This window comes from Malus domestica, chromosome 04 (genome assembly GCF_042453785.1).
Source record: "Malus domestica chromosome 04, GDT2T_hap1".
Lineage (NCBI taxonomy): Eukaryota > Viridiplantae > Streptophyta > Magnoliopsida > Rosales > Rosaceae > Malus > Malus domestica.
Window position 1 is genome coordinate 7,738,560 of NC_091664.1, and position 27,247 is coordinate 7,765,806.

Sequence of the window (27,247 nt, forward strand, 5' to 3'; positions counted from 1 at the left end):
CACGAGAGATATTTTTTTTTTGGGTGACAAGCCTATTTAGCCTTTCAATTCCAACCTATTCCGTCTGCACCAAAGCCAGTCCGGTCCTACTGGCTTAGTGAGTACCAAATAATGGACATGAATCCAATCAAGTCCCACCCAATCCAATCCTGTCCTGCAAGTCATATCCATGCCAATTCATCACGGCCCACCAAACGTGCCCTAAAATAAATAAAAGGGTAAAGTACAAAAAACTACCTACCTCAACTATAGGTCGAACGACACTATCATACCTCATCTTTTTAAAATGATAATAACATACCTCAACTTACGAATTTATGACAATATCAAACCTCTGTTAATTTTTTTGTTAATTTATCTGTTAAGTGCTGACGTGGCTCCCATTCACTAATTAAAAAATAATTAAATATTAAAAAATTAAAAATAAATTATTTTTTATATAAAATTGTTGGATCCACCTCTACAAATCTCCTCTCTTCTCTCTCGCCTGTCTCTCTTCTCTCTCCCTGCAACCTGCATCCCTAAAATCCCTTCCCACCCGTCCCCCCACAACCTTCCTCCACCACCTACCCTATCTCTAATCCCTGCCCCAAATCAGAGGTACTTCGTCTCTCCCCTCCTCCCACAAACCCCCATCTGCCCTCGCACCAAAAAGAGAGTTGAGAGAGCGAGAGGAGAAAGAGAGGGTGGGTGATGGAGGAAGATTGGGGAGAAGGGTGGGAAGGGTTTCTGGGTTTTGGGATTTTAGGGATGCAGGTTGCAGGGAAAAAGAAGAGAGAGAGAGGCGAGAGAGAGAGAGAGAGGAGATTTGTAGAGGTGGATCCACAATTTTATATAAAAAAATATTTTTTTTAATTTTTTAATATTTAATTATTTTTTTATTAAAAATGAGTCCCGTTTCTGATCACTTCAGCATTTAATAGAAAAAGTAATAAAAAAACTGACGGAGGTCTAACATTGACATAAATTCATAAGATGATGTATGACATTGTCAATTTTAAAAGATGAGGTAGGAAAATGTCGTGAGGTAGTTTTTTGTACTTTACCCTAAATAAAATTACAAACGAGAGTAGAAGTACTACTCTTTTTGGCACTTTGGAGTAATACAGATAACAATAACGTTCCAAGAAATTTATACATTACTAGAGCATGTTCATATAAAAAAGTTGAATTGTGTTAAAGAACTTCAAATATGCATCTAAAGTCAACAAGAGTCTTTATAATTAGTGGCATGACCAAAAAATTGGCCTCAAAGAACCACCACGCACCAATCGACAAGCCAAAAGCAGAAAGTTATCGAGTCAAAACTGAACTGAATAGGGATGCGACGATTCCAAATTGCTTCTCAAAACCGGAGCGTGAGATGTGTATTACCTTCATCAAGACTGCAACCGTTTCTGAATTCCACCATGTTCAACTAATCCCTTGCTCTCCAGCACCCTGCCTAGATTGTCGAGACAGCCTGCTGGTGCCGTAAGTTATGATTCAGGTACATGCTCAGAATTCAAGCTTTCATAGTGGAAGAAAAGGACCAGTTTCAGGCATGCTTCTGAACCATAGTTGCTTTCGTACAGCTCATTGAATTAGAATTTCTCATGTCGTTAGGCATTTCACAATGTAATCAGAAATTAGCTAGAACATACACCAAACGTCCTCATCGACTCTATAATGTCCGCAATAGTTGACCCTGCAGTCCCAACAAATCCAAGAGAAGCACAACTACAAATTGTTTGCTCTATGTATAGAAGAACATCAGGCAATCCTGGAGGGCAAACCTTCTTAAACTGACCAGTTCCATCATGATTCTTCAGGACAGTCCCAAGCTTCAAGCCATGACTTGCATCCACAATTTGTTTAGCAGTTTGTATTATCAACTCGTCTTTTTCTTTCAGAAAGAACAGTTTAAACTGAAGCGAATCTTCAACCAATTCCCCCAAATAAGTTCCTGTCCAGTTACTTTCAGGAAGATCAGTCATCACAAAAATATGAATAGGGGGAGGGCTCTGTGTCAAAGCATCCAGTGTTTGTTTTAACTTCAAAAATGTAGCATTCCAGTGGTTCTTGAACTGCCCGTCTAGCAATCTGAGCTGTGCACAAAGAAAAGGAGCCTTTATAGTATCATAAGCATACTTCTTTCCTGCACTTACGATTTCTGGAGCAAATCGAAGGAATTCAATCTTGTCAATCAAAGTTTGTATCCTTCGATCACTCGGAGCTTCAGGGATACTAATGTGTAGCTGCGAACCTTTGTAAGGAGCAGTGAAAAGACTCCCAAATGCTAGCAGAATAGCCGATTCAGCTTCAGAACCAGGTCCAAGAGCGTTATATACATTTCGCCGCTTCCTAACATATGAAATTTTCTTTTTCTTCTTTAGTTGTTCATCCGGCTGGAAAGAATCCAATACCCCGTCCTCATTACCATTTTGGTATGTCCAAACGGTAGTTCTGCAGTCCTCATTAACAGCATATGAACACTTTGCATCGCCATCCATCCCAGATAGCAGAGACCTACATTGCTGTAGTCTATCAAACACAGAGGCCCGTGCATCCAACTCATTGTTGCAAGCAAAATCTACATTCACATTGCACCATGAGGATAAGAAAACCCTGAAATCTACAACTCGAACTAACGAAGAAGAAACTAATGATGATATATCAACAATGTCAGCCATGGAAACATACCTGAAACAAGAGAGAAACATAGTCGTAATTATTTAACAAATCATAAGAAGTATCCAGCCATCGCATATCAAATGAGGTACATTATATTTTATGAGTCTCAAAATCTCTGCTCAACCATTAACAGAAAACTAAAACAAACCCAATAAACCCACATGGAAATCCCATCAATATCAAATCGAAACGAATACCTTTCCAGCATCATATTACAACCCAGATAATGGATCAAGTAAAATCCAAAACTTGGAGCCATCAACATACAAATAAAAGGAAACCCAATTACACCCACATTCCAATTCCACCAAAATTCTACAATTTTGCCCCAAATTAGACCAAAAGGAAGAGAAACAGGGGAAAACCCACATACCTCCCACTACGAATGAGCTCAACCGTATGATTCCAGACCGAAATCCTGATCTCATCAGGGCTCAAAACCCGAAACTTTGGGCAACTGCCGAGAGCAACCGCGTGGTGATCGAGAACCGGAGGGACGACCAAGGTCCGGTTCAGAATGGCAGCCATGAGAAGGGCGTTCTTGAACTCAGTAAGCTGGTTGCTGAAGCCACTGTGGGGAGCGTACCAGAGGAACTTTTGTCCTCCGAGGGAGCGGCAATTTGGGGAAATGGAAAGTGAGGTCTTGAGGAAGAGGGAATCGGGAATGAGAGAGAAGAAGTAGGAGAGGAAGAGGAGGAGGGAGAAGAGGAGGGTCAGGTAGAGAAGAGGGGAGGCGGAGGAGGAGTGTCTTCTGAGAGGCCATGGTCGAGTTGTGGGTCTGTTCCTGGTGAAGAGATTCATGGCTGCTTTTCTGCAACTAACAACTTCCAAATCGGAAGTTGGTTCTTCACTTCTTTGGGAGGCCGATTTGGATCTGGCTCATCTCCGCCACTTCACAATTTGGTGAAGCACCATGACATCAAACAGAGACCAATTTTCCGCATTTGCTATTGATCTTCTTGTATTTAACAAAACAATACAAAATTGCTATAATTTTTGGCTTTTTTTTTTGTTAGCATCCATAAAATGTTGAATGCACCCTACATTAAAATTTAATTAAATTACTTATTTACCCTACTATGCAATGACAATTTTGACCTTATTAGGTATTATTTATCTTCTCAACTATCAAAACTCTCATACTCTCCATTGTTGAACAAAACCTTAACCAATGAAACTACAAACATGTTGATTGAGAAAAAATGATTTTGACGAATGGAATACGAAATTGATGTTTTGGAAGCTTCACATAAGGTAAGACTTCATATTTTTCGTTCTTTTAGGGATCACAAGGAAAAATTAATATGTTCAATTAAGATTCCAAATAGCACTTTGTTGCTAACTTTGTTATTTAAACCTACAAACACACGAAAATAGCTTAAAGTACTAAAATAACTAGAATTAAATAAGTAAATGCCAAGAAACAAGCTAACTAAGTTGCATAAATATGCTCTTATCAAATTCCCACACACTTAGTTTTTGCTAGTCCTCGAGTAAAACAAAAGAAACAAAATGAAACAAAACAAACAAAACACAACCTAACCTTCCAACATTTGCCTCAGGGATTTCCAATGCACATGACATGTTAAAAATCATCATTCCCACAGATTTTGGTTATCTTCACACTTGAGCACAAAATTGCTATAAACTTTGGCTTTTTTTTTGTTAGCATCCATAAAATATTGAATGCACCATACATTAAAATTTAATTAAATCACTTATTTACCCTATTATGCAATGACAATTTTGACCTTATTAGGTATTATTTATCTCCTCAACTATCAAAACTCTCATATTCTCCATTGTTGAACAAAACCTTAACCAATGAAACTACAAACATGTTGATTGAGAAAAATGATTTTGACGAATGGAATACGAAATCGATGTTTCGGAAGCTTCACATAAGGTAAAACTTCATATTTTTCATTCTTTTAGGGATCACAAGGAAAAATTAATATGTTCAATTAGATCCGAGTACTATTTAGATGCACAGTAATACAAAGTAGTTCTTGGAGATATATAGATCCTATACTCCAAGGATACTTTAAACGCTTTCTTTATGTATATTCTTATGAAAGTTATAAGATATATTCATATTTATATATGAAGAAGGAAAAAAGATGTTACTACATAAAGAATTTAAGCTCAGTTAAGGGATGGAGGACGTGTTCTTGGTCCCGAATAATCTGAGTAAATCCCGGGATTAGTTTTTCCATGGTTCTTGTCGCGATTAATCTTGCATGGTACATGCCAAGAAACTGAAACAAGAGGGTTAGTAGCTGGTACAACACCTGATTTTTGCAGCTGTTCATCAGTTTCTTTGCTGCTAGGGTTTTGTTGATTTTTGGGCTTTGTTTTTCTCTGATAGAAGATGTGGGGTGTATGTACAAAATATAAGGTGTATATTGAGAATGTGGGGTGTAGGGTATTATAAAAAAGTATGTGTGGTGCATTAAAATAATTTTTAAGTGAAAAAGCAAATGTGGGGTGTATTAAGTATGTGGGGTTTATTCACCAATTTATGGGGTGTTAATATAATAAACCTTTTATTTTTTTATGAAAAATCGATATACATTGACTGAATAAGAAAGATCAAATTTTGGGCAACGAGATCTTAAATAATATTAGAAAATTTTTATTTGAACTCATATAATCATTTTTTATAGGGTAAATTACATAGTAGCCCCTCAAGTTTGAGGTCTATTACAACCTCATACAACATCTTTAAAACATTTCACTTTCATACCTCAAGTACTATTTTATTTCAAAATAATACATCCGTTACATTTTCCATCCATGAATCTGTTAAGTGTTGACATGGCTGCCACATTTGTGCCACGTGGCTGCCACATTTGTGCCACGTGGCAAAAAAATATTTTTTTTATTTTCTTTTTTAAAAAAAAACCTGAATAAAAAAAATAAAAAATAAAAAACTTGAAAACGCAGAAACCCACCCCACCCCTCTTCTCCTTCTATCTGTTTCTTCTTCTCCGCCCAACACAGAAAAACACCAACCACTCTTTCTTTTCTCCCTCTCTCCTCTCTGCATACAAACCCACATACCCCCCCCCGCGCGCCGCAACCTTCTCTTCTTCCCCCCCCGGTGCCGCAAGCAAACCCAAAAAATCTGCAACCAAACCCAGAAAACTTCCCCCCCCCAAACAAACCCAGATCCGAAACCTCTCCTCTCTCCCCCCCAAAAAACCCGGACCCAGTGCTCCCCGACGCATCGCTGAGTGGGTTCGTCAGCTCGTCGGTCGGCTCTAACAACGAGGTATGTATTCAAATTTTGAATTTTTTCAGTGCTTGGTTGGTGGGTTTGGGGTGCTTACGAATGCGGTCAAAGTTCTGATTTTTGAATGGGTTAATCTCAAACCACGGAACGATGTCGCACCGAGAAGAGAGAGAGAGGGGAGGAGAGAGGGGAGGAAGGCCGAAGAAAAAGTGAAAAAGGATAGCAGGGAGAAGAGATGGAGAAAAGAAAGAGTGGTTGGTGTTTTTCTGTGTTGGGCGGAGAAGAAGAAACAGATAGAGGAAGAAGAGGGGTGGGGTGGGTTTCTGCATTTTCAAGTTTTTTTTTTTTTTTTTTATAATTTAGGTTTTTTTAAAAAAGAAAATAAAAAAATTATTTTTTTGCCACGTGGCACACATTTGGCAGCCACGTGGCACAAATGTGGTAGCCACGTCAGCGCTTAACGGATCAATGGATGGAAAATGTAACGGTTGTATTATTTTGAAATAAAATAGTACTTGAGGTATGAAAATGAAATGTTTTAAAGATGTTGTATAGGGTTGTAATAGACCTCAAACCTGAAGGGCTACTATGTAATTTATCCTTTTTTATACTCAATTTAGGGTACCTAATAATCTCGTAATTAAAACATTATCATAATCAAGATTAAAAATTCACCCTTGAAATTGAAGGCATGTTTTTCTATGCTACAAACCTATTTGAAAATTACGTTCCTATATTTTCATGAAATTGAAACATTTTCAACATCCAACAACCGAATTCAATTATGACTGATTGAAACAAGAAGAAGACAGGGAAGCTTTTGGAGACTAATACATACATTTGTTTCACTAGATAGAAGGAACTCAACACCTTCAAATTCAAGGACATTCGCTATATTGCTGCTATGCACAACTATTAGAACTACAAGCAAAGTATAGCCTCCACTCTTCACGAATGAAACGATAAGAAAGCGTGATAGTCATACAAGTAGCTAGACTTTAAAATTTTAAATCCTATATATGTTTCTGCTAGTAATAATTCTTTGAAAAAGGGATTAGTTGTGAAATCTAACGAAAAAAAATTGAATAAATCGATTCATAGCTTAATTGGAGGATTCAAAACTTCAAAATCATCATCTCCAATTCTCCATCATTCAAAAAGAGCTTGTCTTTCTCTGTGAAAACGCCTTAGAGTTTTAGATAGAATAAACAGAGGATAAAGATTTGGTGATAATAGGTTTGATTATTGGTATGGGCTTGTTGATAAATTTTAGTTTTATTCTTAATTTCATTTTGTACTTAATGGTAACTATGCAATAGGATAAAAAGACAAGTCACATTTAAAATTTAAGTTGGGTGTAAAGATAGGTTATATGGGTTCAAATAAAACTTCCCATAATATTAAGAGCTCCTTAAACCAAACTAATTAATTGCCAACTGAAAGGGCAAACCTAGCCAATCTATGTGGAACACCATTGCATGTTCTAGGTGCGTGCAGGAACTCCGTAGGGTGTAGGGCGCGCACCCTAATTTATGCTTTTAGCCAAAATAGTCATTGAGATTTTCATAACTCCTCACTTTGGTCCCTGAGATTTGAAATCAATAGAATTGGTCCTTAAAATTATTCACCATCAATCATTTTGGTCATTCCGTGAAAAATATCCATAAAATAAGAATAAAATGACAAAAATATCCTCAATTTTTGTCAAAATATTTTGGTCTATTGTTTATTAAATTGAGGGTATTTTTGTTATTTTGATTTTCATTCAAGTTTCACGGAATGACCAAATGATTGATGGTGGACGATCCCAGGGATCACTTCTATTGATTTCAAATTTCAGGGACCAAAGTGATGAGTTATGCAAATCTCAGGGATCATTTTAGCTAAAAAGCCCCCTAATTTAAAAGGAAAACTAATGATAAGAGTTTCAAATTTTTGAATTTTAACAAAAAATCATGTAATAACTTTATTTAATGGTTAGGATAAAGCCCAACTTAAATCAATCCAATCAACATTGCCCAACCAAAATAACTTAATGAGTTTCTAGTTTTCAATTTAAAATTTAAAATTGAATTTTAACCGTGTTGATGCATAAAATCAACGAGGACTTTGGTACAACAGAAAATGTTAAGTTTGTGACCTTCGCTAGATTGCTCCGGTCACTAGTGTGGATAAGTATGTAAATGGATAGAGACAGGGAAGCAAACAAAAGATGTACATGGTTCACCCAGATTGGCTACGTCCACAGAGTAGAGGAGTTCTCATTATTGTGAAGGGTTTACACAAGTACATAAGTTCAAGCTCTTATTTTGTGAGTACTAGTGAATGATTTAGTACAAATGACATTAGGAAATATTGTGAGAGAATGATCTCTATTTATAGAAGAAAGTTTCTAGTTTCATTCTGACATTAACACGTGTCGTGTTGTGATTAGCTTCTGATGTTGACACGTGTCGCGCTATGATTGGCTTCTGATGTCGACACGTATCGCGCTGTGATTGGCCTCCTAGTTGGAAGGAAACTCTTCTGGGTCCTTGACGGTATAACGTTAACCGGTGCTCAGTAGTTTCGGGATTGGTCAAGTATGGTACAAACAGTGCTCCCCTAAGTTCCCGAGTGAGGGAAGCTCCTCGGTTGGGGACTTGCAAGATCCAAGCCATTGAGTAATCATGAAACTTCTAAGTACCGAAGTGTGGTATCATTTTCACTTGTCTTATCTGTCTCATATGTAGATGTGGCATCTTTTCTAAAAGTACTTTTCCTCTATCTAGGGGTGGTATCTTTAACCGATGAAGATGCATAAGGTAATGTATCAATTTCACTTGAAGCTTACTTGTAGTTTCGGGCTTGGTCAAGTGCGATACAAAACCCTATAGTAGGAGTCACCCAAGTCGTCGAGCTAAGAGATTTGCCGAAATAGGTAACAAACAAGGTAAGCAATCAGACTTCCAAGCAAGCAACCTGGATCGGAGGTTCGACTTCGGCTTTCGGTTGATTGTTCTCCTTCTCCTTGTGTCGTAAACAGTAACAAGGATAAGGAGAAGCAAATGGAGAAAAGATGATATGACATACTTTTGCTTTTGAAGAAGTAACTTTCCATGGGCTTATTCTTGAACTGGGCTGGAGGGTTTTCTGGTTTCCTCCAGAGTATAAGGTCGACTCAAGAATTTGAGGGTCAAAACAAGTCCATCAAATCAAGAGTGCGTTTGACCTTGATGATATGGAATACTTTTGCTGTTGACGAAGTAATAGATGAATCGGCACGTGTTCTGTTGCCCTTGTATCCACATGATTCCTTGTATCCTTCTCACTTGCCCTATCTATTCCTCAGGCAGATGTGGTATCTTTTCTGGAAGCATAAGATGTTGAAGATGAGTACTCGAGAGCAATGCCAAGTAAGTAATCAGGCAAGGGGTTCCAGGTAGTCAGTTCCTGACTGGAAGCTTGATTCCAAATGCTAACTGATTGCTCTCTTTTTCCTTGTCTTACAGGTAAGAACAAGGGCAAAAGAAAAGACAAGGAAAAAGTATGATATGGGAAACTCTTGCTTTTAACCCTGATGATATGAGATACTCTTGCTCTGGTATGGCTAGTTTGCATAGGTATTATTAGGGGGAAGAAAGCTGAGTATTTCGAGAGGCTTCGTTGGGAATGCCCTCTCAGATATGAAGAAGGGTTGAGCATTTTTACAGGTCTGCATGTTCGTAGAGGATGAAGGTCGACATATATAGGAGTCTCTCTAACAACAAGTAGTAATGCTATTTCTTTACCTTTTTTGGTCGTAGCAATGTAGTGGGAGCTGCAAGTTTCACATGTTTTAACTTTGTCAGAGCACTTTGAAAAAGTGGTATGTGGTATCTGGAAAGCTGATGTTGCGTGTGAAGATTGCAGACAAGCTTTATCCAAGGAAATTTGGCTCTCGAAGTTCAGAGAGCGACGCCTCTTTGATTTTTGAACAAGCAATCATGTCGGGGATCTGGCTCTCGAGATTCGGAGAATGGTGCCTCTTCGATTTTTGAAAAAGCAATCATGTTGGGAGTCTGACTCTTGAGATTCAGAGAGCAGTGCCTCTTCGATTTTTTATAAAGTAATCATGTTGGGAGTCCGGCTCTCGAGATTCGGAGGACGGTGCCTCTTCAATTTTTGAGCAAGTAATAATGCTATTCCTTTACCCTTCTTAGTCGTAACAATGTAATGGGAGCTGCAAGTTTCACGTGTTTTAACTTTGTCAGAGCACTTTGAAAAAGTGGTATGTGGTATCTGGAAAGCTGATGTTGTGTGTGAAGATTGCAGGCAAGCTTTATCCAAGGAAATCTGGCTATTAAAGTTCGAAGAGCGATGCCTCTTTGATTTTCGAACAAGCAATCCTGTCGGGGATCTGGCTCTCGAGATTCGAAGAACGGTGCCTCTTCGATTTTTGAGAAAGCAATCTTATTGGGAGTCTGGCTCTTGAGATTCAGATAGCGGTGCCTATTCGATTTTTGAGAAAGTAATCTTGTTGGGAGTCTGGCTCTCGAGATTCGGAGGGTGGTGCCTCTTCGATTTTTGAGCAAGTAATCTTGTTGGGAGTGTAGCTCTCGAGATTAGGAGAGCGATGCCTCTTTGATTTTTAAGCAAGCAATTTTGTTGGGAGTGTTTTCTAGAATGTGAGTAAGGGTTGGGCATTTTTGCCAGTCTACCTTGCTACGGAGCAAAGAGGTTGACACACATAGGGACTTTTCAGTTATCAAGTAGTGGTGCTATTCCTTTACCCTTGTGGGTAATAGTAGGGTAGCTGGACCTTCAAAATTTATGTGTCTAAACTTGTCAGAGATCTTTGGCAAAGTTATCTGTGGTACCCGAGCAGCTGATGCTGCGTGTGGAGAGTGGTGCCTCTTCGAAATTTGAAGAGTGGTGCCTCTTCGATTTTTGAACCAACGACCTTATTACCCTTTCTTTTATAAGGGCACCAATTGTGTGCAAGAAGTACATTCAGAGAGTTATTGCTTGTAGGAATTTTCCCCTTATTTTTGTACTTAATAGATTTATTGCACCTCATTTCTCCTTCATCATTTATGAGAATGTCTGGCCCATCCGATCGTCATTTTGACTTGAACTTTGGTGAAGAGGCAGCCATGCCTTCTCAAGACAACATATGGTGCTCATCCTTTTTATCCCCTACTGGTTCTCTTACCATTGGGGACTCTGTGATGAAGAATGATATGACCGCTGCGGTGGTGGCCAGGAACCTTCTCACTCTTAAAGATAACAGACTACTTTCCAAATGGTCTGATGAGTTGGCTGTTAAGGATTCTCTGGCTCTCAATGTTCAGTGTGCAAGTTCTGTGTCTAATATGGTCCAACGCCTATTTGCTCGAACCCGCCAAGTTGAATCATTGGCGGCTAAAGTGATAAGTCTCAAACAGGAGATCAAAGGGCTCAAGCATGAGAATAAATAGTTGCACAGGCTCGCACATGACTATGCTACAAACATGAAGAGGAAGCTTAACCAGCTGCAGGAATCTGATGGTCAGATTTTACTTGATCATCAGAGGTTTGTGGGTTTGTTCCAAAGGCATTTATTGCCTTCGTCTTCTGGGGTTGTACCGCGTAATGAAGTTCCAAATGATCAACCTTCGGTGCCTCCTCCTTCTGGGGTTCTACCCAGTACTGAGGCTCCGAATGGTCACCCTCTGGTGCCTACTCTTTCTGAGGCTCTGCCGACTGCTGATACTTCTCATGAGCAACCTTTGTGAAGGCTTCCTCTTTTTTATTTATTTTGATTCATGTATATATACATATTTGTAACTTATCGGAGATCAATAAACAAACTTTACTTCATTTCAACGTATTGTGTTAAATACACCAAGGCCTTCTTCACTAAGTTCTTTGAATTTTTTCTTTTGTTGAAGCCTGTATGTTGAAGCTTTAAGAGTGAATCATGTATGTTGAGGTAGTGCTCCCTTAATTTCCCGAGTGAGGAAAACTTCTCGGTTGGAGACTTGAAAAATCCACGTCACTAAGTGGTCGTGAGACTTCTAATTATCAAGGTGCAGTAGCATATGGTAGGAGTCCCTCAAGTCTCCGGTCGAGGGAGTTGACGAATGAGGCATTTCTTTTCTAAGTGATAGCCCAAAACTCCTTTTTCATATATATTTGTTATGAAAGTTGTTAGGCCTAAAGAAGATGAGGCCTAGACAATTTTTTTTTTTGATTTTTTTTTTCGAATTTTTGAATTTTCGAATTTTAAAATTTCCAAAAAAAATAAAAACAAATATATATATATATATATATATATATATATATATATATATATATATATATATATATATTAAAGCTTTGTAGGTGAAGCTTTGGTGTTGAAGTTTTGTAGGTGAAGCTTTGAGGTTGAAGCTTTGTTGGGCACCATGAATTGATTTTGCTTCACACTATCTTGATCAAGATAGTGTGAAGCTTTTGTAGGTGAAGCTTTTGTGTTGAAGCTTTGTAGTTGAAGCTTTTGTGGGTGAAGCTTTTGTGGGTTAAGCTTTTATGGGTGAAGTTTTTGTGGGTTAAGATTTTGTGGGTTAAGCTTTTGTGGGTTAAGCTTTTGTAGGTGAAGCTTTTGTGGGTCAAGCTTTTGTAGGTGAAGCTTTTGTGGGTCAAGCTTTTATGGGTCAAGCTTTTGTGGGTCAAGCTTTTGTAGGTCAAGCTTTTGTGGGTGAAGCTTTTGTAGGTCAAGCTTTTATGGGTGAAGCTTTTGTGGGTGAATCTTTTGTGGGTGAAGCTTTTGTGGGTGAAGATTTTGTAGGTCAAGCTTTTGTGGGTCAAGTTTTTGTGGGTGAATCTTTTGTGGGTGAAGCTTTTGTGGGTGAAGATTTTGTAGGTCAAGCTTTTGTGGGTCAAGCTTTTGTGGGTCAAGCTTTTGTAGGTGAAGCTTTTGTGTTGAAGCTTTTGTGGGTGAAGCTTTTGTGTTGAAGCTTTTGTAGGTGAAGCTTTAGAGTTGAAGCTTTGTAAGTGAAGCTTTGGAGTTGAAGCTTTTGTTGGGTACCATGAATTGATTTTGCTTCACACTATCTTGATCAAGATAGTGTGAAGCTTTTGAGAATTTGTAGTTGTCCTCCATTGATGAAGCTTTTGTTGGTGAAGCTTTGGAGTTGAAGTTTTGTAGGTGAAGCTTTGGAGTTGAAGCTTTATAGGTGAAGCTTTGGAGTTGAAGCTTTTGTTGGGTACCATGAATTGATTTTGCTTCACACTATTTTGATCAAGATAGTGTAAAGCTTTTGTGAATTTGTAGTTGTTCTTCATTGATGAAGCTTTGTTGAATTTCCCAATTTTTTTTTTTCGGAAACTAGAAATTTGAAAATGTGGGAGAGACAACATATACAAATTTTGCTTCCACACTGTTGAGCAAGAGATTGTGATGCAAGCCACACCTTGTAGTAGTCGAAGGTTTGGATGAACCATATAAATTGAATTTGCTTCGAAGGTCTGAGAATTGTAGTTGCCATCTATTGATGAAGCTTTTGTTGGCAACATAAATTGGTTTTGCTTCACACTGTGATCAAGAGTGTGTGAAGCTTTTGAGAATTGTGGTTGAACTCCTTTGATGAAGCTTTTGTTGGCACCATAAATTGGTTTTGCTTCACACTGTCTTGATCAAGAGTGTGTGAAGCTTTTGAGAATTGTGGTTGCCCTCCATTGATGAAGCTCTTGTTGGCACCATAAATTGGTTTTGCTTCACACTGTCTTGATCAAGAGTGTGTGAAGCTTTTGAGAATTGTGGTTGAACTCCTTTGATGAAGCTCTTGTTGGCACCATAAATTTGTTTTGCTTCACACTATCTTGATCAAGAGTGTGTAAAGCTTTTAAGAATTGTGGTTGCCCTCCATTGATGAAGCTCTTGTTGTTGGCACCATAAATTGGTTTTGCTTCATACTGTTTTGATCAAGAGTGTGTGAAGCTTTTGAGAATTATGGTTGCCCTCTATTGATGAAGCTCTTGTTGGCACCATAAATTGGTTTTGTTTCACACTGTCTTGATCAAGAGTGTGTGAAGCTTTTGAGAATTGTGGTTGAACTCCTTTGATGAAGCTCTTGTTGGCACCATAGATTGGTTTTGCTTCACACTGTCTTGATCAAGAGTGTGTGAAGCTTTTGAGAATTGTGGTTGCCCTCTATTGATGAAGCTCTTGTTGGCACTATAAATTAGTTTTGCTTCACACTGTCTTGATAAAGAGTGTGTGAAGCTTTTGAGAATTGTGGTTGAACTCCTTTGATGAAGCTCTTGTTGACACCATAGATTGGTTTTGCTTCACACTGTCTTAATCAAGAGTGTGTGAAGTTTTTGAGAATTGTGGTTGCCCTCCATTGATGAAGCTCTTGTTGGCACCATAAATTGGTTTTGCTTCACACTGTCTTGATCAAGAGTGTGTGAAGCTTTCTACGAGTTGTAGTGTTTGCATTGTTACAGAGGGGAAATGTTTGAAGTAGATGTAAGAGGGCTGAATAGCTTGATCTTCGTATGCCATGCACTGAAGTTGTTATTGGCTTACAATAAACTTTGTTAGTGACTATAACTCTTGTTGGGCATAAGTGCTCCCCTAGTTGAGTTGTCAAGCTTGAGGGTTTTTTATTATTTATGAATGCTAGGAGTTCACATGTACAAGTTGTACGACTCGTCTTCTGGTAAGTGGAATGAATGGTGAGTTGTTTTCATCACTTGGTTGATGGTACGAAGGTGAGTTCTTTCTTCCCCTGGTTGGTGGCATGAATGGCAAGTTGCCAAATGATATTAGAGTACGGGTTGTACATTTCATTACCTGGTTGGTGGCATGAATGAGAGTACAGGTTGTACATTTCAGCACCTGGTTGGTGGCATGAAGATGAGTTCCTTCTTCACCTGGTTGGTGGCATGAGTGGCAAGTTGCCAAATGATATTAAAGTACGGGTTGTACATTTCATCACCTGGTTGGTGGCATGAATGGCAAGTTGCCAAATGATATTAGAGTACGGGTTGTACATTTCATCACCTGATTGGTGGCATAAAGGAGAGTACGGGTTGTACATTTCATCACCTGGTTGGTGGCATGAAGATGAGTTCTTTCTTCACCTAGTTGGTGCCATGAGTGGCAAGTGGCAAAATGATATTAGAGTACGGGTTGTACATTTCATCACCTGGTTGGTGGCATGAAGGAGAGTACGGGTTGTACATTTCATCACCTAGTTGGTGGCATGAAGATGAGTTCCTTCTTCACATATCATCACCTGGTTGGTGAGAATAAGGGCAAAGTGTCTAGGCACATTGTAGCAAATGTCGAATGACACAAAATATGTTGAACCCTTTTAAAGCACAGTTAGCTTATGTATGAATGTGTTGGAATGTATGATTGAACGAATATACTGTGAAGCTGTTCGTTTATTTGTATAGTCTTGTTGACATATACTTAAACTTTGTTTCATGTTAGAAGCATTCATGTTGAAGCTTTGAACCCGAGTGCTTCATTGCTAGGAATGTAAGAGGATTAGGATCGAGTTGTCTAAATCACCTATTTATTGAATTCATGCCAAATAGTCTTTGTTACATAAGATGCCGAACGGCTGAAGCTTAACACTTGTACAATGTGAGTTTACTTGTAATAGTACTTCAAGTGATCAGCGTTTCATGGATGGCCAAGGGTCTTGCCATCGGAGCTTCTAAGCTTGTAGGAGCCAGGGTAATTGATGCCAACAAATTCAAACGGTCCATCCCAGTTTGGACTAAGTGTTCCTTCACTCAGGACTCTGTCGTAGAGTAATCTTTTCTTCAATACCCAGTCCCCCACTTTGAAAGAATGAGGTTTAACCCTTGAGTCATAGTAGTTGGAGATGTGCTGCTTGTAGGCAACATTCCTCAAGTGAGCCTGGTTTCTGTGTTCCTCAACTAGATCTAAGTTGAGGGTAAGTTGTTTGTCATTTTTGCTTTGCACGTAGTTCTGGACTCGGAACGTTGCTTGCTCAAGCTCAACTGGGACAACTGCCTATGTACCAAAGGCAAGTAAGAATGGGTTTCTCCTGTTGATGTCCGATACGAAGTGCGGTATGACCAAAGAACTTGGGGTACAAATTCTGGCCAACAACCTTTAGCCTTGTTCAAGCTGGTTTTCAAAGTTCGCTTGATTATTTTGTTGATGGCTTCAACTTGTCCATTAGACTAGGGATGAGCTGGGAGGCAAAACATAAGTTGATGTTGAACTTAGAGCAAAATATCCTGAACTTATTGTTGTCGAACTGTCGCCCGTTGTCAGTAACTATCGCATTGGGAATGCCGAATCTGCAAATGATGTTCTTTCATACGAAGTCTTCTATTTTTGCCTTAGTAATGGTTGCCAAGGGTTCTACTTCGGCCCACTTTATGAAGTAGTCAATTGCGACGATTGCATAGTGAACCTTGCCCTTCCCTGCAGGCATTGGGCCAATCAAATCAAGTCCCCATTGGGCGAAAGGCCAAGTGCTGATCATAGGAGTGAGCAGCTCGGTAGGGGAGTGAGGAATAGTTGCATAGCGTTGACACTTATCACATGAGCTGGATATTCTGATGGCATCTTGGTGGAGTGTTGGCCAGTAATATCCTTGGCGAAAAGCCTTATGTGCTAGGGATCGAGATCCAGCATGACCTCCGCAGACTCCTTCATGTATTTCCTGAAGGACAGTTTCCGCCTCTGCGTGCGTAAGGCACCTCAGGTATGGTAAGTTAAAACCCCGCTTGTAAAGTTGGTCATTAATGATCAAGTAACAGGTAGCCTTGTATCGAATCTGCTTAGCTTGGACTTTGTCATTTGGAAGGGTGCCATAAGCAAGGAATCTATAAATCGGGGTAATCCAACTATCTCCTTGTTGTAAGTTGCACACTTCCGCAGCCATAGTACTTGGTGCTACCAACAATTCAACTTGAATTTTTCTCCCAATCTTGTCTTCCACTGCTGAGGCGAGGCGAGCCAAAGCATCTGCATGACTGTTTACCGCTCAAGGAATTTGGGTGATCTGGTAGTGGAAGTGCTTGAGCAACAATTGTGTTTGTGCCAGATATGCTGCCATGGAGCTATCCTTAGCGTCAAAGTTGTTGGTGACCTGGTTAACCACCAATTGGGAGTCACTGAAGATATCAATTCGTTTAACCCCAAGGTGTTTGGCCAAACGTAAGCCTACTAGGAGGGCTTCATATTCGGCCTCATTGTTCGACGCCTTGAATTTGAAACGAATAGCATACTCAATCGCCACTTTGTCAGGGGTCGTAAGGACTAGTCCTGCTCCACAACCCTGTTGGTTGGATGAACCATCAACATATAGACTCCATGCTGGGGTTGCTGGTTCTATTTTCTAAGCTTCCGAGGGTAATGAAACCACTTCTTTAGGCGTAGAGACAATGTCAACATGATATGTGAAGTCGGCGATGAAGTCTGCCACTGCTTGGCCCTTCTCAGCTTGCTTTGGTTGGTAGGAGATGTCAAACTCACCCAATGTTATCGCCCATTTAATCATTCACCCGGAAGTGTCAGGACTTTGGAGTATTTGTCGAAGAGGATGATTGGTAAGCACGATGATGGAGTGTGCTTGGAAGTAAGGGCAAAGTTTTCGAGCAGACATGACCAATGCTAGAGCCAATTTCTCAATGTTGGAGTATCGTGTCTCTGTATCTTGTAAGGCCTTGCTAGCGTAGTAGACAGGCCGTTCGACATTACTATCATTTCGAATGAGAACGGAACTTACTGCTGAAGCCGATACCGACATATAGATAATGAGAGTGTCACCAACCTCAGGTTTGGAGAGCAAATGGGCTTTACTCATGTAGTTTTTGAGGTTCTTGAATGCCTCAACACATTCATCAGTCCATTTAATATACTTCTTACTTCCCTTAAATACTTTGAAGAAATGAGCACATCTGTCTGTGGCCTTATAGATGAACCTAGTTAAGGCTGCCACCTTGCCAGTAAGGCTCTGAATGTCTTTTGAAGTTACCGGTTCCTTCATGTCGAGGATTGATTTGATCTTCTCGGGATTAGCCTCAATGCTTTGTTGGCTTATCATGAAGCCTAAGAATTTGCCAGAGCCTACGCGGAAGGCACATTTGTTAGGGTTCAACCTCATTCGATACCTCTTCAGAATGGTGACAGTTTCAGATAGGTTGGTGATGTCTTGGTCAGCATGTTTGTTCTTGACTAGCATATCATCAACGTAAACTTCCATACTCTTCCCAATCTGTTCGGCGAACATTGAATTGACAAGTCTCTGATAAGTCGCTCCTGCATTCTTTAGGCAGAAGGGCATGACTTTATAGCAATATAGTCCCCTGTCAGTAGTGAAGGCTGTGTGTTCTTGGTCCGGAGGGTTCATGAGGTTTTAGTTGTATCTTGAGTAAGCATCCATGAAGCTTAGGAGTTCACACCCTGCCGTAGAGTCTATAAGTCTGTCTATGAGAGGAAAAGGAAAGCTATCCTTCGGGCATCCTTTGTTTAGGTCGGTGTAATCGACACACATTCGCCACAAGACCTTTTGGAACAGGAGACTTTCCTTGGTTGGATTTTTCTTAACAATGACAACATTTGCTACCCACGTTGGATAATTGACTTCGCAGACGAGGCTTATGCCTTTGAGTTTTTCAACTTCTGCCTTCATTGCCTCGTATCGTTCAACATCATAAGATCTTCGCTTCTGTCTCACTGGCTTGGTCTTAGGGTCAATACTTAAGCGATGATAGATTATATCGGGTGAGATACCTGGCATGTCCTTGTATGACCAGGCGAAGACCTCAGTGTTCTCTTGCAAAAAAGAGATCAATGCCAACCGAATGGTTGGTGACAAGGTGCTACCAATCTTCACCATGTGATCTGGATAATCTTTTGAGATAGAGACCTTCTCCAACTCTTCAGCGGGATGTGCTTGCTGGGTGAAAGAGTCATCTCAAGGATCGTCAGGTTGACTGTTGCCACTGTGAAGATCCAAGTTGGCTTCGTCTAGGCTGGTCTTTATGACTTGGTCATGTATAGTGTTGATGCACAAAACTGGAGGTCTTGGAACAACGTAAATCCGGCCGTGAATCTGCATGAAATGTAAATAACACAAGATGTATCGTGGTTCACCCCAAGGTTTGGGCTATGTCCACACTAATTATGTATTTATCTGAGAGGTGAGGGAGAGAACCTCTGTAATAAGAGGAGATGTGAGAGGGGTGAGAAGGCTCCAGAAATGGCATCCCCCAATTATGAGGGTGATGGGTCCTTTTATAGAATAAGGACTCCTCACTTATTACACATTTGCCATTTCCTTTATCACATAATTACATTTAAGTCCCCCGAGTATTTGTACGAGATCTAAATACGAGGCCTTAAATATGGTATAAACAGTAGTCCCCCAAGTCTTCAGTCAAGAGAGTCTTTTGGCTGAAGACTTGAAATTCAGTCCATGTATGGGCCGAAGTAACTAGATGTTATCTTGAACTGATGTTCGATATAAGGCAGTGCTCAATCTGTAATGATGCTCAACTAGAAGTAACACATGTTGCGAGGCTGCGAGGCTCGTGGCTTATGTTGCCTTGGTTGGCTTAGCTTGTGGCGTTGAAGGTGAGGGAGTCCCTTTTATAGAATAAGGGCTTGCTCCTCAATATATGAATAATGGGTTAGGAGTGATGCTCGTGGCGAAACGGTTGCTCAGCTGGTGGCAATGCTCTCTAACGAAGGCGAGTGAGTCCCTTTTATAGAATAAGGGTTCGCTCCTCAATACATAAGTGATGGGCTAGGAATGATGCTTGCGACGAGGCAGTTGCTCAGCTGGAGGCATTGCTCTCTAACGAAGGCAATGAAGTCCCTTTTATAGAATAAGGGCTCGCTCCTTAATACATAAGTAATGGGCTAAGTCCCCCAAGTATTTTTCATGAGGCCCAGTTAAGGCCCAATATATGGTACATAATGTAGTCCCCCAAGTCTTCGGTCAATAGAGTCTGTTGGTTGGAGACTTTAAATTGAATCCATGTATGGGCCGAAGTGGCAGTTGTTCAGATATGGTATTTGTATACCTTGCACTGAAGCTTTGTAGGTGAAGTTTTGCAAGTGAAGCTTTGAAGTTGGAGCTCTGTAAATGAAGCTTTTGAAGCTAGAGCTTTTGTAAATGAAGCTTTTGAAGCTGATTGACATGAGTGATGCTCATGAATGTTTGATTGACATGAGTGATGCTCATGGATGTTGACATGAGTGATGCTCATGAATGTTGACATGAGTGATGCTCATGAATTTTTATGTATGATTGATATAAGTGATGCTCATGAATGTTTATGTATGATTGACATGAGTAATGCTCATGTATAATATGAAGTATTGGGCGTACTTTTGATCACCTGGTTGGTGGCATGAAGGAGAGTACGGGTTGTACATTTCATCACCTGGTTGGTGGTATGAATGGCTAGTTGCCAAATGATATCAGAGTACGGTTTGTACATTTCATCACCTGATTGGTGGTATGAATGGCTAGTTGCCAAATGATATTAGAGTACGGGTTGTACATTTCATCACCTGCTTGGTGGCATGAATGGCTAGTTGCCAAATGATATTAGAGTACGGGTTGTACATTTTATCACCTGGTTGGTGGTAATAGCGGCAGGTTGCTGAATAATTTTTGTAGTGTTGGACGTATTTTTGATCACCTGGTTGGTGCTATTTTAGGCTTATGGACCTTCGCCCTCCACACAACATGCCAGCCCATTTATTTTGGGCTTTGCCTTTTTTTTTTTTTTTTTTTTATCATTACCCTTTGATAGGGTTTATACATATTACCCTCTGATGGGGTTTATACAGATGTCTCCGAAAGATAAGAAAAATAAATTACATGTTTTCAGCATGTTAATGGGCATCTTGTGGTCCAACAGAAAGTGGAGACGGGAAACCTTGGTGGGCATCTTCTTATCTTTAATCATGTTATCCCGTGGGATAGTGGAGTAGTGGAATAGTGGAGCATCTTCTTTTCGGCTTTTCCTTTTCTGCTTTCTGCTTTTCTTTCTGATTTTCTTTCCGTTTCTTGACCTTGATGAATATGGCAGACAAGGAATGTAATAGATTTGATAATAAGAAAATACTCTTATCTCCTCTTTTGCTTTGCAAAAGCTTTTGCTTTCTTCTTTTCACTTTCCTCTCTTTCTGTCTCTGAGCTGTTGATGCGAAAATTAACTTAACACACAAATTAAACCCTCTTGTTGTCAAATTGTAGTATAAATGCAAGTAGGGATCGTTCTAAACCGGGGATTAAGAGGTCTTGCTAAAACCTCTAAACTGACTTAAAAGCATATAAACAAAGTTAAAAACACTAAACTAGACTCAAAGAACTTAAAACAAACTCAAAGGACTCAAAACAAGCTAAAAACGCTCAAATCTGCCTAAAAACACAAACTGGGTAGATTTGGACTCTAACACACTTTTGGGACACCTAAAAACACAAATCAAAACAGATTTTGACTAATAAAACACTTTAAAGTAAAGGGGGTTTTGGTTTTGACGAATTTGAAAACAAAACAATTAAATTAAAGAACTAATGAAATCTGCACGAATTTGAGTAAATTGAATGGATGGAGGCTAGTTAGGAGGTTCTTCTCCACACATGACATACTTGCACATAAACCAATTTTCAGTTGTTCTTTCGATCAATCATGAAACTCAACACTCTAGGTTAATTAAGTCCGCTTAAATTAACCTTCAAGTTCTCCTTACGTTATTGAATTGGATGGGAAAGCGCATACAACAATTCAAGCACTCTTCAAAAGTTCTTTACGTGAACAGCACAATAAAGATACAATCAAAGATCATTAAGCATTATGAAAACTATAAGTATTGACGAGGCATTCGTTACTATGATGAGCATGAAACTCTTGCTAAGAATTTATTTAACGCGATCGTTTAGAAGCGACGTCCACTACTTGTGAATATAAATTTGTAACTATTAGGTGAAACTCCCTTATACTCTAGCATCATATTCATGCATGCAAACTAAGTGTGCATTCTTAATAAACATACAGGAATAAGTTATCAATCAAGCAGTTAAACAAATTGAATTCATAACTTATGAAATCACAACTGAAGGTAATCAAATCATATTGCAAGCATGAACATGGTTTCGAATTCCCCCCTAGCTAAGGGGGGTTTAGTTCCTCATACTCACAAAGCAAAGATAAACAAATTTAGACATTGAAAATAAAAAAATGAAAACACCTAAAAACGCTCCAACAATCCAACTTGAACGGCAAGCACGTCCAATGGTCCTCCTTCTTCTCTTTGTTGTGGCACAAGGTGTGGTTTGACGGATGGATATAGGTGAGTTATGGTGAAGGGTGGATGGGTGGATTGTGTTCTCTCGGCCAAGGAATGAAAGTGTAAGTGTATGGAGTTGTGAGATGTGAATGTAGTGTCTTTTGATGGATCTTTTCTCCTCCCTCCTGTTATGGTGAAGGGTGGATGTATTTATAGGCTAGGGAGAGGACCACCATCTAAGGTGGTAGTGGTGTATGTTGTAGTAATGAGTGGATGTAATGGGTGTAGTGGGTGAGTGTTTGGTAATGAATGGATGTAATGGGTGTAGTGGATGGATGTTTGGTAATGAGTGGATGTAATGGGTGTAGTGGATGGATGTTTGGAGTTGTAGGTCAACACACTTGCACACACACATGCTAATTTCTAGCCTTCAAATCTTCAAAAACGTCCATCCTCATGTCTCCATGCTTGCACTATCCAATCTTGGCCCAAAAATGCTCCAAAATGCTCCAAATAGCACTTTGTTGCTAACTTTGTTATTTGAACTTGCACACAAACATGCTGATTTCTAGCCTTCAAATCTTCAAAAACGTCCATCCTCATGTCTTCATGCTTGCACTATTCAATTTTGGCCCAAAAATGCTCCAAATAGCACTTTGTTGCTAACTTTGTTATTTGAACCTACAAACACACAAAAATAGCTTAAAGTACTAAAATAACTAGAATTAAACTAAGTAAATGCCAAGAAACAAGCTAACTAAGTTGCATAAATATGCGCCTATCAAATTCCCCCACACTTAGCTTTTGCTAGTCCTCGAGCAAAACAAAAGAAACAAAACGAAACAAAACAAACAAAACACAACCTAACCTTCCAACATTTGCCTCAGGGATTTCCAATGCACATGACATGTTAAAAATCATCATTCCCACAGATTTTGGTTATCTTCACACTTGAGCACAAACTTAATCACAGTCACTACTTACTAGTTCACAATTAACCAATTAAAACAATGTTTTGAATGTAGTAACATGCCTTAGAGAATTTGCTCAATTCCTTACAAGATACTCTCTATTTTCACACACATTTTTTGACTGCACACCCTACACTAGAGACTGGGACTCACATATGTTATAACAAAGGAAGCAATTTTCTGGAGTTATTAAGCATGTTTAGATATGATCTCATGAATGGTATGCTACTACTTAGATGCGAGAACCAGTGACACCATATGCTCATACCAATTTCAAACTCCACAAATTGAAACACACAACACTCAAGATTGAAGTCAAGGGTTGTAACAGGGCTTGGGGGTAATGGCTAACAAAGAAAGGATCGGAATAACAAACGTTCTTAAAGCGATAGCAAGCAAAGCAATGAAATAGACACTTGGAATTCACTTTAGAATACAGAATCAACTTTTACATACAAAGGGAAGATTCATGCAACACTTAGGGCCGAATTCAATGTTTTGGATCCTTTTTTAACAAACAACACTTTAGAGCTCTTTTTCATACTTTTTTTTTCTTTTCTCTACCTGTGCCTTATAAGGACTTTGGCACACACAGACACAAGAATCACTTCCCCCCACACTTGCTTTCTACAATACATTGATAAAAAAAAGGAGCTCATTTTAGGTCATACTTTACTATGCTTCAAGAACAAGGGTATGGATGATCCTAAAACTAGGCTAGGTAAGGATAGTATGGGTTAACAAAGAACATAGGCTTAACAAGGCTCAACGGGGTTAAACTTAAACACATAATGAAATAGGGGCACATCAATTTGGCTTTGGTGTTCACTACACAACTTCATCTTGAATATGTGTTATGCAAATCAATAGCATGCTTTGAATGAAATAGGCATGAGTTCTAGCATTTGGAACTAAATGATGAAACGCCTTCTAAGTAGCAACCAAGCAAAGAATAATGAGATCATGCAACGACTTTAGAAAACAATGATGCACAGATTATTAACTCTCCGAATAAACGTTTAGGCTCAAGTCTCACAAGGTTGTAGCGTTCATTTGAGTTCCTTCTGATAAGCTCATATTTATATATATTTTACATAAAATTCACTTGTCTTTTCTTAGTTAGTTCCTTATATTTTTGAGCTATTTACTATGTTTTTGTGTTTTGTGTGATTTATCAAGCAAAGAAAAGAAAAGTAGCACAAGTGAATTATTAAGTAACAAATTCGTCAAAACTGCCTGTGCAGATTATCTGACTTTGGAAGCATGTTACAAACAGTTCAGAATTAATGAGAGAATGAGCCTTATATGCGTGGAAAGCTACGGATGTCTATTTTCTGGAGCAATTTACGGATTGTTAATCTAATATTTCTAGAAGAAGTTATGGGCATTGTAACACTGAAAGGTCAGAAAAGGGCTAAGCAGATTTGGCTAATAAAAAGAGAAAGGCAACACATGGGCAAAGGAAACACACACACATGGGCAGAAAATGGGTGGATTGTTGGCTGAAATAATGAAGAACATGTGTCTGCAAATGCAAAGGAAAAACACACACACATGGGCAAAGGAAACACACACACATGGGCAAAGGAAGCACACACACATGGGTAGGAATTGTGGGTGTTTGGTGGTTGAAATGATGAAGCATGTATGTGTAAATGTAAAGGAAAACATGGCAGAAAATGTGTGTGTTTGGTGGTTGGAATGATGAAGCATGTGTGTGTAAATGTAAAGGGGAAACATGACAACTCACACCCACACAAGATGCACATGCAAAGGAAATGGAGTGGTCCTCTCTCAAGCCTATAAATACCACATCCCATATTCATCAACATAACAGATTTTGATCCTTCTTTGCCTTGAGTTCTCCACCACCATTCTCTCCAAATTCAGCCAAAAATCACCCCTAGCCACACCACCCATCAACCCTAAACATTTCCATACCATTCCCCATCCATTCTACACCATAAAAACCACCCAAAACCTGTCCAAAACCTCTAATGCCGCAGCTTGCAAGGAAGGAGAAAGAAGAAGAAACTTGGTGCCGTGCCTAAGCCCAAGCCTTGGGAGTGTTGGAGCGTTTCTAGGTGTTTTCTATCTTTGTTTTTAATGTTTAATTTAAGTTATCTTTGTGTAATTGCGAGCATGAGGAACTAAACCCCTCTTAGTTAGGGGGTGATTCGAAACTATGTTCATGCTTGCAATATGATTTGATTACATCCAGTTGTGATTCATAAGTTGTGAATTCAATTTACTTATCCGTTCGTATAAAAACTGATTTGTGTATGTTGGTTGAGAGTGCACGCTTAATTTTCATGCATGAATTTGACGCTAGAATATAAGGGAGTTTCACCTAATCGTTATGAACTTATATTCACAAGTAGTGAAGGTTGCTAGTCACAATCACGTTAAGTAAATTCTTGGCATAAGTTTTATGCAAATCATAGTAACGAGTGCCTCGTCAATGCTTATATTTTTCATAGAACTTAATGATTCTTGCTTGTATCTCTATTATGCAATTCATGTAGGGAACTTGTAGGGAATGTTTTGGGTTGTCGTATGCAATCATCCAACCCAATAACTTGTGGAAAAACTGAGGGTTAATTAGTGCAATTCACGGTTAATTTGGGGCGTTGAGTATTCATAGTTTATCGAAAAGCAACTGGAAATCCTTTTGTATGCAAGTGTGACATGTGTGGAGAAGAACCTCCTAGCTAGCCTTCCATCCATAAGTTTCATTCAAATTCATTTACAATCTGTTTTGTTTTACAAAGTTTGTTTTGTTTTCAAATTCATCAAGAACCAATCTCCCATTTATTTCAAAGTGTTAGATTAGTTAGTAATCACTTTAGTTTGTGTTTTTAAGTGTCTTGAGTCAAGTCATAACCCAATTTCGTCCAATTTAGTGTTAGGTGTTCAAAACTGCCCAGAAAGTGTTTTTAAGGCAGTTTTGAGTCTTTGGTTGCTGTTTTGAATCTTTTTGTTTATCTTAGTATTTTAAAGTATAGTTTTGCATTCTTTGAGTCTAGTTTAGTGTTTTAAACTTTGTTTTTACGTTTTCAAGTCAATTTCCAAGTGATTTAGCAATCCCTCCTAATCTCCGGCCTAGAACGATCCCTACTTACATATTTTACTACATTTGATAAAAAGAGGGTTTAATTTGTGTGCTTATATATTTCGCATCAAATTTTTTGGCGCCGTTGCCGGGGATTAGCAACTTTGCTAATCCCCGGTTGTTTTTTTTTCATGTCTTTTGTTTTACTTTTGATATTTGATTTAGTTTTCTTTCTTTGATTTTAGGTACTAGAGAAGTAAGACATGGATTTTGCTAGCATTCAAACTCAATTGGCAAATCTTACTTCTCAATTGTCACAGTATGCCGAAAGGATCACAATGCAAAGTGTCCCTACATTTGGTGCGTCTTATAGGCAAGGATATCAAGCCAATCAATGCCCACAAAGAGATTGGAGTGATCATTCAAACTCTATGTGGTGGGAAGCTCAACAAGTTCAACATGAAGGATATTGGCAGCCATATGAGGAGTTCTATTCAGGACCTATGCAGCCACCACAACCTCATATACAATATGCCCAATCAAACTCAGACTTGTCAATAGATTACAATCAAATTCTTAATGAATTAAACTCTATGGTGCAGGGCTCACAACAAGAAGAATATCTGCCACCATCGGAGGAGTTCTATCACTGGCCATATCAACCGTCACAGTCACCATAACAATCTGCCCAATTCAATTCAGGTACGTCTTTGGATGATGATATGTTTAATAAGTTACTCACCTCTTTGAACCAGAAAGTAGAAAATCAAAACAAAGAGATACAAAATCAAGCCAAGAAGGCGAGTGAATTGGAGAAGCAACCTGGGCAGATTATGGAGTTCATGGCACAAATTCAAGAGCAGAGTGAACTCCCCAACTCAACTATTGAAAATTCGAAGGAAGATTTTGAAATCCATGATGCTATCACTTTGAGAAGTGCTATGGAGGTTGGAGCTAACCTAAAAACATCCAAACATAGCCTAGAAGTGGATGAGGAGCTGCTGATTGAGGAGGAGGAAGAAGACATACACACGGAAAGGGTAGAACAACCCTTGCCGTAGCCCCTTAAGCCCTCTAAACCACCCACCACA

The 27,247-nt window shown here is 39.2% G+C and overlaps 1 protein-coding gene across 1 annotated transcript; it reads right to left on the reverse strand.

Annotated features, from left to right (window-relative positions):
* Positions 1-1,116: 1,116 nt before the first annotated feature.
* On the reverse strand, positions 1,117-3,625 carry LOC103408261 (O-fucosyltransferase 30). Its single transcript, XM_008347117.4, has 2 exons — positions 3,047-3,625; positions 1,117-2,682 (listed from the first exon to the last, which is right to left on the reverse strand). Exons 1-2 carry the CDS (start codon positions 3,472-3,474, stop codon positions 1,629-1,631), a joined length of 1,482 nt encoding a protein of 493 aa, XP_008345339.2. The 5' UTR covers positions 3,475-3,625; the 3' UTR covers positions 1,117-1,628.
* Positions 3,626-27,247: the final 23,622 nt, after the last annotated feature.

Excerpts from the sequence above, each read along its gene's own strand:
- LOC103408261 (XM_008347117.4), bottom strand. The coding sequence starts at position 3,474 with ATGAATCTCTTCACCAGGAACAGACCCACAACTCGACCATGGCCTCTC. Across the intron at positions 2,683-3,046 it reads GAGCTCATTCGTAGTGGGAG|GTATGTTTCCATGGCTGACA; the intron begins GTATGTGGGTTT and ends CTCTTGTTTCAG.